Source organism: Crassostrea angulata, chromosome 7 (assembly GCF_025612915.1).
Source record: "Crassostrea angulata isolate pt1a10 chromosome 7, ASM2561291v2, whole genome shotgun sequence".
NCBI classification, from domain to species: Eukaryota; Metazoa; Mollusca; class Bivalvia; order Ostreida; family Ostreidae; genus Magallana; species Magallana angulata.
In genome coordinates, this window is record NC_069117.1 from 33937806 (window position 1) to 33953441 (window position 15636).

At 34.0% G+C, this 15636-nt stretch overlaps 2 protein-coding genes across 2 annotated transcripts; both read right to left on the reverse strand.

The window, feature by feature from the left end:
- Window positions 1-2105: 2105 nt before the first annotated feature.
- On the reverse strand, window positions 2106-4361 carry LOC128193109 (toll-like receptor 13). The gene has a single exon (XM_052866362.1). It carries the CDS (start codon window positions 4359-4361, stop codon window positions 2142-2144), a length of 2220 nt encoding a protein of 739 aa, XP_052722322.1. The 3' UTR covers window positions 2106-2141.
- Window positions 4362-9447: 5086 nt separating this feature from the next.
- Window positions 9448-15625, reverse strand: LOC128193110 (toll-like receptor 3). The gene is made up of 2 exons (XM_052866363.1): window positions 14253-15625; window positions 9448-12447 (listed from the first exon to the last, which is right to left on the reverse strand). The coding sequence occupies exon 2, from the start codon at window positions 12434-12436 to the stop codon at window positions 10271-10273; it is 2166 nt and encodes a 721-aa protein (XP_052722323.1). The 5' UTR covers window positions 12437-12447; window positions 14253-15625; the 3' UTR covers window positions 9448-10270.
- Window positions 15626-15636: the final 11 nt, after the last annotated feature.

The following is a 15636-nucleotide window of genomic DNA, read 5'->3' on the forward strand; positions in this document are numbered from 1 at the left end:
ACAACAACATCACATTCCAAAATTGCCTACCGCATATATGTGAAGAGGGGCAGGTCTCCCTCTTGTACATTACAATAGTACATTAATAAAGTTTATAATATTTCATTTATCATATACTATATGATAATTTTTCAAGAATGCTAAAGTTTAAATTTACACATTTCGATTTTTTTTACAGTAAGATACAATTGCATTAGCGCATTTTTTTTAAAAAACAGCGCATATCTTTAGATGACACATGTTCGTTTAAGATTCTACGTTTCATTTTACATTTGTAAATTTTGCATGCAATGAATGACAAAGTGTTGTCTAAGATAAGAGTATAATTATTGCTCGTGAAAATATAGCCAATGACAATCAATTTCCATGTAACATCAATATTTAGTATCAGAGAAATTTTCCGACAAAGTAGCATTATAAAGTCACACTCGTAGATTAAATGTTTTATATTTTCTGGCGTATTGCAATTATAACAGTTCCCATTAATGTTTTTATCCCATTTACTAACCGATAGATTCGTGGTCAACAAGTTGTGAAGTAATTTATAATTAAACTCTGATACAGATTTATCAAATAATGATCGAATCTTGTTCTTGTAGATTACATTAAAGTAGTACTTGTCTATTTGGAATTCCTTACACCATATATTTTCCATAATAGGTTTTTGGGATTTCTTGTTTATAAAAATATTGTAGAAAAATTTAAACTTTTTATTTGAAGTATCTTCTAGCTTTCCTTCAAAATAGAAATGTAACTTAGTGAGCGAATTCGTGAAATTTATGGTTTGTAAATCTATTCTTGAAAGGTGCAACTTTATTGCATTTTTAACTATGAAGTACTCACATAAAAAATTACTTGTTGATGCCAAGCATTCTTTTATGTCGTTTATTGTTTTGAAGCCATTCTCATTAAAAAGGTCTTTTACTAGTAATAAACCACCTTTAGTCCAACTTGAAAAAAGTAGAGATTTACCCTTAAAACATATGTTTTTATTGAACCAGATATTTTGATTAGCAAAATTGGTTAATGAAATATCTTTGCATTCGTTAAAGGCCACGAGGACCTCTTTATAGAACACAGGGAGGGAGTCAAATTTAAATTCTTCGTATTTTGTAATGCTTGAATTGATCAAAAATGGAATACCGATATTATGTTTAACTACACAAGCGTTTAAGAGTGAAGATAGACTACTTCTATTTTGAATAATTTTCGAAACCCATGAAGCTTTTATAGCTTTGAGTTTTGATTCAAAGTCTATAATACCAATGCCGCCTTCATTTATTTTTCTAATTAAGGTGTTACGCTTGATGCGCTCTCGATTTCCCCAAATAAAGGAGAAAATTATTTTATTAATACTCTTTATGAAAGATTGTTCAGGGTTTTCTAAAAAAGTAGCCGTGTACAAGACCTTGGAGATTAAAAGAGAATTCATAAGCTGGCATTTTCCAAAAATAGTTAATTTTCTACTTCGCCAAGAGTATTTTTTCAAATTCCTTAAGTTTACATAACAGAACAAATATAGAGATATTTGAGGCAATCACGTGCTAAGTTTAAACCAATGAAAATGTGACATTTCAGTCCAAAGGAAAACAATATTGCATCATTTCATATGATACTGTTATATATTGTATTGTGTAGTATAAAAAAGTATTTTTGCACAAAGTAGATATGTCCATTATTTAGATTTATAATTTCTATCAAAAACGCACATACAACAACACAACAACAACTTTTTACCCAATTGTTTTGCGATCCATGGATGTAAATAAAAAAGTATCTATAAGTTTTTAGTATCTGTCTATAAAAGCCGGTGTCATAATATTTCCTGTAAAAAAAACGTTACACACGTTTGATGGATAATGTAATCAAATATCAAAATAAGTAACATTAAGAAAAATACACATACATGTATCCGACCCGAGCACTACCCCCTCCTCCTTCTTATATTTGGTAGGATTCGTTAAAAAAAATAGTTAGGCATGACTATGTTACATGTGCGCTAGAAAAATAATGACAAATTTTGCCATTTTTAAAAATCACATCTTGATCGCTCTCTCTGGAAATTAAATGATGGGTGTGGGCATGAGATACGAATAGGTACAGCATACAGTTTGTAACCACAGATGTTTTAGGACAGAGAATTACGCAGACGTTTGAACGCATTTGTAAATAGGTTTTATTCCATGTTCCTGTTGGAGAACACCGAGCAGACCATTAGCACACTCGGTGTCGTCAGATTGAAATTGTAATTTCCGCAAAATTTTCCCCCAAAACAAACTTCGTCCAGTCGCATCGGACTTCGACCAAAGAGCATAGTCGTATGACGTCAGCAAGACTTTGAGAGTGTTTGATAAATACTTGTAGCTTATTTCTTCCCAAACTGCCACAATTATGTTGTTTATTTTTTCATCCAAGCATCTGTTATATGCAAAATTCATTTGAAATTCACACCATTTGCTTTTGGCAAAATTGTTAGACAGAATCAATAGAATACGTCTGCTGAGATTCATGTTGTCAACTATGTTGTCACAATACAACTTTCCTATCTCAAAGTCCCGACATCTCACACACAAACTGTAGCCCTTTCCTTCCAAATATGGCACAGCAATGTCAAAAATAAACTTAGTATCCTCATCGGCATAAACTAAAAATACGTCATATTTAAAATCGGGGTCGTTCGGTATGATTTCGTACCCCTTGTTTTTATATTTTATGACGTAAAGCCAGTGACGTATATGCCAGCGAAGCTTGTATAAAGTTCCCAACGTGATAAAAATCACCAGTAAGGCGGTACCTGAACTTATGATAGCAATGAACACAGCAGGATTCATTGGACACAGTTCTTTTTCGGTGAGATAGAACAAATTTCTCGTGCTCGCATCAAGAGGAACATTGAGTCGACATGTTGTATCTTCAACATGTGATAACTTTTTCTTATTGGCATGCATCCAATTGTAAAACCATAGCGCGTCATCGCAATTGCAAGAGAGTTTATTATAGCTAAGATCTAACCCGTTGTCTTTTATTCCATTCAATAGAGTTAATGGAAAATTATGTTCAGTGATTCTTTCGATGTTATTGTCCGACAAATCCAGATATTGCAAAGTCGGGACGTTTCCAAATACAGAATTCCCGTCCCATGATCCGTTCAAATAGTTGTCCGAAGCGTCGAGTTTCCTTAACATCGGCAAATAACGTGTCAAATTGCTCGGAAGGTAGTATAATCCTGTATTTCTAATAATAAGTGTTGTAAGATTTTTCAAGTTTTTTATCATCTTTGTGAGTTGGTTTTCTTTTAATTTAAGATGGTTTGCTGAAATATCTAGTAAGGTCAATTTTGGGCAGTATTTGAACATAACGAGGGTTTCTTTGGGGAAATCGGAAAAGAAAAATCCATTATTAGAAAACCTGAGTTCTTGAAGGGAGTTGCTTTTAAACGCCTCTGGTTCAATGTGGGAAAGTTGTCCAGCCAAGCGCTGCATGTAAAGTTGACGCAATGACGTCAGATTGGTAAATGTATTGTTATACAACTTTCTTATTGCATGCCCATTTAAATTCAAGGCTTGCAAATTTGTTAAACATTGAAAATATGATGATCTAAATTCAGTTAATTTATTATTCTTAAACGAGATTGTTGACAAATTAGAAAATTTATAGTCACAAAACTTTGGAAATGCTTTAAACCAGTTTCCATCCAAAACCAATTCGTTGATATTTTGAAGACCAGTAAAATTAACCCCATTTTCCGTAATTCCATTGTATGATACGTCTAACTTGCGAAGTTGATTTAAACTGGAAAAGTTAGAACCTTCCAATGCAGTGAAATAATTATAGGACAGGGTTAAATTTCGAAGTGTTGCATTCCACAGTCCAGCAAAATCAGGCGGTTGGTCCCAGGCATTATGGGAGAATCTGATAAACGTAATGTTACGAGTGATGTAAGAAAGCATCTCTGATATTTCTCTCCTATTCACTTGGATTTCATTGCTGATCTCCAATTCTTTTAAATGTTTCAATTCGGAGAAAGCATCATGGGAAATGGTGATGATGTTATTATCCAGTAAATTTAATACTTGCAGGGAAGAAAGTCTCCTCAAATTACCGAACGTTTTCATAGTAAGATTTATGAATCGAAATCCTTGAATGATTAACTGGTAAGTATTGTTTGGCATCGAGGGAATAGTATCACTTCGTGGACTTTCTCCTTTATTCACGCACTTAATTGTCACGTAGTACTGTTTACCTTTATATTTTGTACATGTGCACCCAACGGGCGGTTTTTCATTTCGCTCACATGGCTTTGGATGTACACTTTCGTACACCAACACAAAAGCAAGGAGCAAAATCTGTGTTCTGTTCATGTTAATGTTCTCACAACACAAATATTAGTACTCTGTCTAAAGCTGGCGGTCTTTATAACTTGCATATATTTCCTTGTCGTCAAAAAGGATGTTCTTTGGCCTATTAGGTAATTGTATAAGAGATCGAAGTTTGGTCAAGTGGCCAATGAATTTCTTTATTTGAACAGGTTGGCAGATTGCGGCATTGCTTTCTGCGTTTGATATCTAAAGATCTTACAAAAGGAAACTTTTAACATTTTCTGCCGGGTAATATATTATTTAACTGGATATCATTATTTTAGCATGAAACCTACGTGGTTCATATCATGAATTCGTTGGAATATCAGATAGTTTGAGGCTCGTTATTGCTGAACAGTTGAAAATCGTATGTTTTTTTTTAAATTAAAACTGAAGTAAATACGATGCACATATAATCCTTAAAATATTGCCTTTAAAATATTATTAGTTGAAAAATTTATGAATATTATATAATCCTTTCCAGTTTTGATGGATAAAAGTATTTCAACAATTTGATATTACATGTAATTTCAGGCTGATAGCAAGGCTCGTTAATTTTGGACTGCCAAATGTAAGTTTTAGACTACAAGACAAGGGAGTGATATGTCACTACAGTAATTATTTAAACATGTACATTCATTTTATAAATATATTTTATTTATTAAGAGGAATGGCCATTTAATCTTTTTTTTAGTAATATATAAAAGGTCGTAAAGAGATTGAACAAAGGTTAACAATGTATTCTGTTACGAACTTTCATGTAAAAGTTAAAACATAACTTTTATTCTTAAACATTTTGAAATTTGGCTGTTGATTTTGAAAGTACATATGATTTCAAGGGGATTGTATTAAAATGTCAAAAAAAGGCGTGATTAATTTGAGGTTTTGAAGTTCTTTTATTAGTTCTTTTAACGAGAACGTAAAGAAAACGACCGCATAGATGTACATACGCATACTTATAGACCTGGAGGCACTCGCCAATAAACCTTTATACATGCACTCACCAACATACTGTATACACTCATTGACAGGCTTGTCTACACTCACCGACAGACCTATATACACTCACTGATAGACCTTGAGGCACTTATCGAAAGGTCTCTATGCACTCACTGACAGGCCTATATACACTCACTGACATACCTGTATACACTCACCGACAGACCTGTATACACTCACTGACCTGGAGGCAATCACCGACATCCTGTATACACTCACAGGCATACTGTATACACTCACTGATAGACCTGTATACACTCATCGATAGGTCTCTATACACTCACTGAAATACCTGTATACACTCATCGATAGGTCTGTATACACTCACTGACATATATATATATATATATATATATATATATATATATATATATATATATATACACACACACACACACACACACACACACACACACACACACACACTCATCGACAAACCTATATACACTCACCGACAGACCTGTATACATTCACCGACAGTCCAGTATACACTCACCGACAGGCTCATATGCACTCATCGACAGACCTGGAGGCACTCACTGACAGACCTGTATACACTCACTGATAGACCTCGGGCGTAGCCCTTTGGAAATATTTTTTCCATGGGGGAATAAATCTTCACACATCACTAACAATCATGCAATAATTCGTGCAATAATTGAATTATGTGGAAGGTAGGCCCCGCTCTAAATAAGTTTTACCACCCGGTAAAATGTTGGAAATTTTAAATTATAATTATTATATCATCGTCATACACAATGAAATACAAGGTTAAGCTTTAGCTGAACTTTTTGAATACATTACAAATAAAACTTATTGATCTCAAATAAAAGGCTGTTACACTAACCTGGGGAACAGAAGGAGACATTTATTAATAAAAATAAGTGACACATCTTAAGTATAAAACTATGAAATTTTGGACCATTCAATTGTTTGTAAAAATAGGTATCCTAAGTTTTATAATTGCTTTTAAACGCCATTGCTGATTCTATTCAGTAAGACACACTTATATGTATAGCAAAGAGTTCCAGGCACAACAATTTTGACTTGTTATAAACGTTATTTGTTGTAACAAAAAATTACAATTTAATACTTTTGTAATCTTAGAGATGGAAAGGTGAACATTGCTACAAGCGTGAGTTCGTTATACGGTGTGCGCTCTGACTGTTTATACATTTAGTACTCATAACCGGGTTAAACATGCGTGCACGTCAAAAGACGCTTTGTGCTGTGTAGCACTTTATAACATCCTCAAAAGTAAGTGTATGTGCACAACTTAATCACAGTAATTTATAACCAGTCTGTAAATCTGAATTTACAATACAGCAGTTTCTACAATGCTTTCTACGGTGATTCATTCTGAATACGAGGATGGCGACATTATAGAAAAACTGAATACATAACCCGCGTTATCGGGTTATGTAATAATTTTCTGCAATGATCGCTACCTTCATAACCCGCATCAATCATCTTAGAAAGCATTTTATTGTTTATATTTACATCTTTTTTTAAACAAACTTGGGAATTCGAGTCCGACATCATCATGATCATTTCGTGCAATCATTGTCTTATATCGCTGTAGGTTTTGATCAATCGACAAACAGGGCGTGAAGATTTCAGTGCTGTCAGTTTCTATAAAACTATGAATTAACAATAACTTCCCGTAAAAAAAGATGGAATAAAACTTAGTACTCGGGTGATGTAAATATAAAAGTATATTTACACTTACGAAGGGTTATTCCCTCTATTTCTTACGGAAACTTATGGTCAATTCATAGCTCTATAGAAACAGCGAGACTGAAATCTACATGCCCCGTTTATCGATTGGTCAAAATCTACAGCGGTTGAAACTGACAGGACTTATATTGACACGCCCTCTTTATGGATTGGTGGAAACCTACAGCGACCTAAGGAAAATCACGTCCGACTGCACGAAATAATCATGATGATGTCAGACTCAAATTCTCACAGGAGACGATTTGGCTGTTTTTCATTTAGCTAAAGTACTTATGTACATTAAAAGTAATTTAGTGAATTTTACTAACTTTTCATAATCAGTTTATTAATTAAATGAAAGAAAGTTATTATCATAAACAATAAATGCTTTCTTTGATGATTTATGTGGGTTATGAAGGTAGCGATCATTGCAGAAAAAAATTACATGACCCGATAACGCAGGTTATGTATTTTTCTACGAAGTCGCTACCTTCATATCCCGAATGAATCACCAACGAAAGCATTTTATTGTTTAAATATTAACTTCCACTAAGTATGATTTCCTCTAGATCTCACGGAAATCTATCGTAATTCACACGATCCAGTTCTAACCAGTTTATCGATCGCGAACCTTCAGTAACCGAACAAATATCACGGACTGCATGAAATACTCATAATGATGTCAGACTCAAATTCCCATTTATATATCTTAGGCACGTAGGGTCGGGGGGGGGGGGCATACAAAAAATACACAACCAGCGTTAGTGGGTTATGTATTTTTCTGCAATGTTGCTACCTTCATACATCGCATGAATCACCAAAAGATAGCATTACACTGTTCACTGCACTACATTTGTGCGTCAAATTCTGATGTATACTTTGAATTATTGCAAAGTGTTATATAATATCTCATTCCAAGCTTCAGTTTCATAACGAGGCAGCATTTCTCCAATATTACCCCACTGGTTATATGATGAGTTTTTCCTGTGGTTTCTTCCATAGAAGAGTTATGAAAGATTATCAAATATTCTTTTATAGACTCACAACTGGCCAGAGTTTGGTTCTCGTCGGTAAAAAACATTATTCTAGTTTTTAGTTAGTTGTGCATATGACTTGAAAGCTAAAACATAAAAGACTAATGACACAAAAATATGATTATGCGAAACAAAAGTACATTATATAAATAGTGCATGTTTGGGAAAGTAACTGTTGAAATTGACACCCCGAGAAAGCCATTGTCAACCGACGCGAAGCGGAGGTTGACGATGGTTTTCGAGGGGTGTCAATTTCAACAGTTACCCTCCCAAACAGGCACTCTTTATTTTATTATACTGAATGTCTTAATTTTAGATAACATTTTACTGCTTTTATATAAAAATGACATGAATTCTACGGCGAACCGTACGCGCATAATTTACGCGCATGTAACAATTCGTTGCGTAACCCGTTGCCAAGTGCGTTGCTAACACTGAGGGTGATAGAACGGATTATCAACTGCATCTAAGCCAATCAGATTTCAGTATTTAACATGAAAGTATAATAAATACATATTACGTCAGATCCATCATAAATGATAGCGATGATTACATTATGCTTATAATGATTACATTATACCTTCTGCGTCGGCGTCAGTGTCCGTACCAGGTTAAAGTTTTTGAAGTGAGCCCAGTTTGTAAGTTATTTCTTGTCTTATCTTCACAAATATTAATCAGTCTAGGTCTGCTAATGAACTTAGAAGACTTGAATGCTAAATCTTGGCCTTTAATTTCGGATGATGGAGGAGGTTAAGGTTTTTGGAGCAGATGCCCTTATCTAACTTATTGTTGGTTTCATCTTCACTAAACTCGCATGGATGGCGCATCTTGTGATAGTGATGCACTTGACATGCTTTGGCGCTAGATCTGAACCAGTATGATAGTTTTCGAACGCTGCAGGAGGTTACGGTTTTAGGGGCTGGTTAAAGTTTTTGGAGCAGGTGCCCTTTGATGGCTTGTCACTTGATAGTCTTATCCAAGTTATTATTGGTTATATCTTTATCAAACGTATAATAGTGTTTCATGATATGATACAATATTGCATTATATCATATGATAATATTAAATATTGTATTGTGTAGTATAAAAATGTATCATACAATTTTAAGTTGTGCATATTTTACGATACCATGATATGATGCGATATTGTGTCATATCGTGCAATATAATATTTTGATACAGATATTTAACTATTTGGTTTTCATATAACATGGTGAGCATCATCTTCATAAGGGTGCTGCCTTGTTAAAGTGAGCTTTGTAATCTTTCATTACCCATGTTTTTTGGGTCTGTTTTAATTGAGTGCAGTTTATTTAAAATTCAGGTAAATATTGAAAGATAACGAAAACAAACAACCACTCCATTCAACCAAAAAAATCACACAAACAAGATAGCTTGAAAGCTTGCGATATTTTTATGCAAGAAAATGTTTGCACTGGTTTTTTTTAGCATAATTGAAGTACATGTATTAACAAATCGTTTACTTACAGGTATAGGAAATTACTGCAGCTATTTTCTATATAGCGGTACTATTTATATAATTATACACTTTACGATTCTTTAGTCTTTGCAAAATCACAACCTTCCACGTATAGAGTAAAAATAATCACAAGTCATATGATTTGTTACAAGAAACATAGTAGATATGTCCATTATTTAGATCTATGATTTCTATCCAAAACGTACAGACAACACAACAACAACAACTTTTTACCCAATTGTTTTACGACCCGCGGATGTAAATAAAGAAGTACCTAAAAGTCTATACTATTTATGTGTCTTTAAAAGCCGGTGCCATAATATTTCTTGAAAAAAAAGTTACACACTTCTGATGGATAATGTAATCAAATGTCGAAATAAACAACATTAAGAAAAATACATAGAGGTATCCGACCCGAGCACTCCTCCCCCTTCTTATATTTGGTAGGATTTATTTTTAAAAAATAGTTAGGCATGACTATGTTACATGTGCGCTAGAAAAATAATGACAGATTTTGCCATTTTTAAAAATCACATCTTGTTCGCTCTCTCTGGAAATTAAATGATGGGTGTGGGCATGAGATACGAATAGGTACAACATACAGTTTGTAACCACAGATGTTTTAGGACAGAGAATTACGCAGACATTTGAAAGCACTTGTAAATAGGTTTTGTTCTATGTTCCTATTGGAGAACACCGAGCAGACCATTAGCGCACTCGGTGTCGTCAGATTGAAATTGTAATTTCCGCAAAATTTTCCCCCAAAACAAACTTCGTCCAGTCGCATCGGACTTCGACCAAAGAGCATAGTCGTATGACGTCAGCAAGACTTTGAGAGTGTTCGATAAATACTTGTAGCTTATTTCTTCCCAAACTGCCACAATTATGTTGTTTATTTTTTCATCCAAGCACCTGTTATATGCAAAATTCATTTGAAATTCACACCATTTGCTTTTGGCAAAATTGTTAGACAGAATCAATAGAATACGTCTGCTGAGATTCATGTTGTCAACTATGTTGTCACAATACAACTTTCCTATCTCAAAGTCCCGACATCTCACACACAAACTGTAGCCTTTTCCTTCCAAATATGGCACAACAATGTCAAAAATAAACTTAGTATCCTCATCGGCATAAACTAAAAATACATCATATTTAAAATCGGGGTCGTCCGGTATGATTTCGTACCCCTTGTTTTTATATTTTATGACGTAAAGCCAGTGACGTATATGCCAGCGAAGCTTGTATAACGTTCCCAACGTGATAAAAATCACCAGTAAGGCGGTACCTGAACTTACGATAGCAATGAACACAGCAGGATTCATTGGACACAGTTCTTTTATGGTAAGATAGAACAAATTTCTCGTGCTCGTATGAAGAGGAAGATTTGGTCGACATGTTATATTTCCAATATGCGCTAACTTTTTCTTATTGGCATGCATCCAATTGTAAAACCATAGCGCGTCATCGCAATTGCAAGAGAATTTATTATAGCTAAGATCTAACCCGTTGTCTTTTATTCCATTCAATAGAGTTAGTGGAAAATTATGTTCAGTGATTCTTTCGATGTTGTTGTCCGACAAATCCAGATATTGCAAAGATGGGATGTTTCCAAATACAGAATTCCCGTCCCATGATCCGTTTAAATAGTTGTCCGAAGCGTCGAGTTTTGTTAACATCGGCAAATGACGTGTCAAATTTCTAGGAAGGTAGGCCAAACCAGTGGTTCTGATTCCAAGGTTTTGAAGCTTATTTAGCGGTTTGATCATCGTTATGAACTCGTTTTCCTTTAAATCAAGATTGTTTGATGAAATGTTCAAATCTGTCAAGTTTGGGCAGTATTTGAAAATTTCGAAGGAGGGTTCTTTAGACGAATTCCGAAAGAAAAATCCATTGTTTGTGAAAATTAGCTTTTTGAGGGAGTTGCTTTTAAACGCCTCTGGTTCAATGTGGAAAAGTTGTCCAGCCAACCGCTGTATCCTAAGTTGACTCAATGACGTCAGGTTGGAAAATGTATTGTTATACAACTTTCTTATTGCATGCCCATTTAAATTCAAGGCTTGCAAATTTGGAAGACATTGAAAATAGGTAGGTTCAAATTCGGTTAGTTTGTTATATTGAAAGTGGAGGCTGGTTAATTTTTGAAGGGTAAAGTTACAAAACTTTGGAAATTCTTTGAACCAATTTCCTTTCAAAAACAAGTTGGTGATATTTTCAAGTCCAGATAAATTACGAATGTCTGTTATTCCATTGAATGATACGTCTAACTTTTTGAGTTTCGTCAAATCGGTAATCCAGTGACCATCCAAGAATCGGAAGTAATTGTTAGATAGGGTCAATTCCTGAATAGGTGCATCCCTAAGTCCGAAGAATTTGGGCGGTTCGTCCCAGGCATTGTGGGAGAATTTCAAGGAACTGAGATTACCCGAGATATTAGAAAGCATCTCTGATATTTCTCTCCTACTCACTTGGATTTCATAGCTGATCTCTAATCCTTGTAAATGTTTCAATTCGGATAAAGCATCACGGGAAATGTTGATAATGTTGTTATCCCGTAAAGATAGTCTATGCAATGAAGAAAGACTCGTTAAATTTTTGAAAATGTCTTTGGTAAGATTTGCAAACCGGAAACCTTCAATGATTAATTGGTCCGTGTTATTTGGCATGTGGGGAATTGTACTAAATGGTGTCTTGTCCCCCTGATTTTTACATCTTATCGTAACATAAAGTTTACTATATTTCATGCACCTGCACCCATAGGGTGGTTTTACAGATGGCCCACATTGTTTCGTCGTTACACTTCCCAGTGCCAACATCAAAACAAAGAATGAAATCCGGGCAATTGTCATTTTGGCGATTTCTGCAATGAAAGAATACAAAAATAAGTCATATATGAAGAAATGAGAGGTATTAAGGCTTTTAATTTCTTTCCTTGTCGAAAAAAAACCCCAAAGAAATTTGCTAGCTTGTTAATATTAGTATAACTTTGCCTGTAAAATAACCCCAACTGCAATACCAAAGTGGAATTCAGAATTGGTACAATATGGGGTAGAAATTTGTGTTTCTGATGCTTTTAATGTATGTTTTAAGACAACCAATGACTCATCTATTCAATGGTTACAATACAGATTACTTCATAGAATTCTTCCTGTAAATTACTATTTGAAAAAAATCAATGTTGTATCTTCTGATTGCTGTTCCTTCTGTGAACTTGATGTTGAGACAATCCAACATGTTTTTGTAAGCTGTGAAAAAATATCAACAATTTGGAGCAACCTAAGCATGCATATTTACCATTATACTTCTATACGAATTGGTTTCAATGTTATCAATATTTTATTGGGTGAACTTCCATTATCAAAAGACAATAAAGTTGTAAACTTTATAATTTTGTACACAAAACAATATTTATTTTGCTGTCTTAAAAAAGATATACTGCCTAGTCTACTAGGGCTGCTATTTTATCTATATAACAAATACAAAGTTGAAAAATATATTTCATGTCAGAAATTTCAAATGCAAAAGTTTACCAACAATTGGCATGTATGGAAACATATATTTGATACAATTCAGTAATTTTTTATTTTTTGTTTCTTCTTTGTTTATTATTAATATTAACCGTTTGCCTTTGTTAAATAAGCAACCACTGCCAAATCTGGATGAATGTGAGCACGAATGTGTGAGTGGATGAGTAAAAAATGACTTTGAATTATATTATTAAAATGTTTGTATGCATATGAAAAAATAATAAAAAAAAAAAAAAAAAAAGTATAACTTTGAGGTATTTGTATTCAGGTATTTGTGTGAAAGATCCAAGTTTCGCCAATTGGCTTATAACCTCGCTTCTTTGATGGTTACCGTGGTTTGCGGAAGTGTGTGAACGTGTAGAAGTACAGGGGGAAATGAACCTCGGTCGATAAATATTGTAAAGGGGAAGTTACGGTATGTTTTAATATGTGAATGGTTTAAACAATTGTGTAACAAGTTGATTTGAATAATTAAGGGAATGTAAATGGATTCACTTTAGAATTTAGATGAATAGAAGCAATTCTGTTTTAAAAGAATTAAATAAGAATATCGTAGTTATATATATATATATATACTTTGCAATAGATTGTTAATTATTATCATTATTGGTTTTTTGCATGGGACAACTAATTAGTTATATCTAAGGGTGATAATTAATTGATATGATACCGGTATTGCAAGCAAACTTTTTATCACTATCAATCAAAATCTGAAAATGTCCGTTGGTACACTTGAACTTATTTCCTTTTGTGTAAAATTAAAAACAGGTGTGATCACTCGTTGGGTTTTTTTAAAGAAAGATTTGCAGAATTAGAAATTATTTTATGGTCTACGGTATATGCATTACATTAAGTTTGTAATGTTTATAAATACTTATTTTGTATTATTACTACACGTTATGTTCTCAGATCTGACATGCCATTTTTAAAACGTCATATCGCTATTTCTGGGTGTATGTATTGTATACATGTACTTGCAGAGGGTATGACATTGAGTTACAACCACAGTTAACTATAAAAGAACATCGGCTTTACAGCATGATAGTACTTTCACAATCAACACTATTGCACGTCTATGTGTTAATGTTAGAAAATGACTGTTAAATTGTAATATTCGGGAATCTTCAGAGTGACTTACCAGAAATGCTACAGTTCCACCATATTTACAGTCAAAAACTCGGCGCAAATTATATTACAATGTCAGACTTTGTACCACTACAATGAAATCCTGCTTTGTAATTTAGTTCCGCATATCCTTTTTATTTTGTTCGAAGGTTCTGATACAGTTGTCAAGTGATGAAACTATTTCCGACCAAATACTAGTATAGAAATAGACGGCATTTCATCGTGTATATTGAATTACAAGTACATGCATTATAAATGACTCAATCTGTTTGATCATATCTCTTTATATAATGATTAAGAGGGTGCTGATTATGATGTTTTGGTGATCATTATAATTGTTTTTCTCTCACCATTGCTGAGCTAAATCGACCAATGATTAGTTAAGTCTTCCGCATGTAGGGCCTTCACGCACATCATTATAGGGTAAGTGGGAATATTTCCCCGTCATAGTGCGCCAACCAGAACACTTGGACAAATATATGAACCAATGGCGCGTCTTCATTTCTTCCTCCTTCACATTCACCAGTCAAAACATGGTTACGGCGAGACAAACTGAAAGCACTACAGGTCCGAAACATCAGTTCTTAAATTGAGAAGCGTATAGGCATAAAGCGTTTGTAAGCATCTTTAATTCTGAGAAAGGTACACTAATTAGTTTTAATTAAAGTCAGTATGGTAAGCAGACAAGAGTGAAGAGAATGCACGTTAACAAAAGACTTAATTGTTTTATAAACTTGCTGTATAAAGTTCATTTTTTACCTAAAAGTATGAGTGCCCCCCCCCCTCCCCACCACCACCACCACGACCTCACGGGCGTTCTACAAGTCTGTGCATTATTTGATCTGAAATAGACATGATCATCTTACACTTAACATTAATTTAAGATATCGCCTCGTTCTCATGTTCCTATTTAAGTAAATTATTAAACAGTTAAAACTCCTGTCTCAAGACTGGATGTTCGTGAGTTCTTCAGAAAACTTGAAACCCTGACACGCATGGAACCCTGATCTGACGTGTCCCAGTCAGGATCTTTTAGGCGATATCTTAGATATTGAGTACTACTTATTAATATTTATCATATCATTCAAATAGAGACATAAATAACCAGAGTCACATTCTCTGAAATAACCTATAAATTATTTATGTCTCTGATTCAAATGAGTGCAATATTTTTTTTTCTATAAATGAGAAAATAATTTCAAAATGATTCTTTGTCATTTACAATATTCTGCTTAATTGTCTTACTAAACAGAGGTCTCTAATAAAAAATCACACAAAAATACTTTGGACAAATTACTTTGTTAATGTGTAGGCCCCTGCATCTCCGGTATCGCGCATTGTCATCGGGATCGGTCTTCTATAAATATCCAGTCCTCTGACCAATCATCTTTCTTTGC

Bases quoted from the DNA above. Each gene is read 5' to 3' on its own strand.
- LOC128193110 (XM_052866363.1), bottom strand. From the start codon at position 12,436: ATGACAATTGCCCGGATTTCATTCTTTGTTTTGATGTTGGCACTGGGA.
- LOC128193109 (XM_052866362.1), bottom strand. From the start codon at position 4,361: ATGAACAGAACACAGATTTTGCTCCTTGCTTTTGTGTTGGTGTACGAA.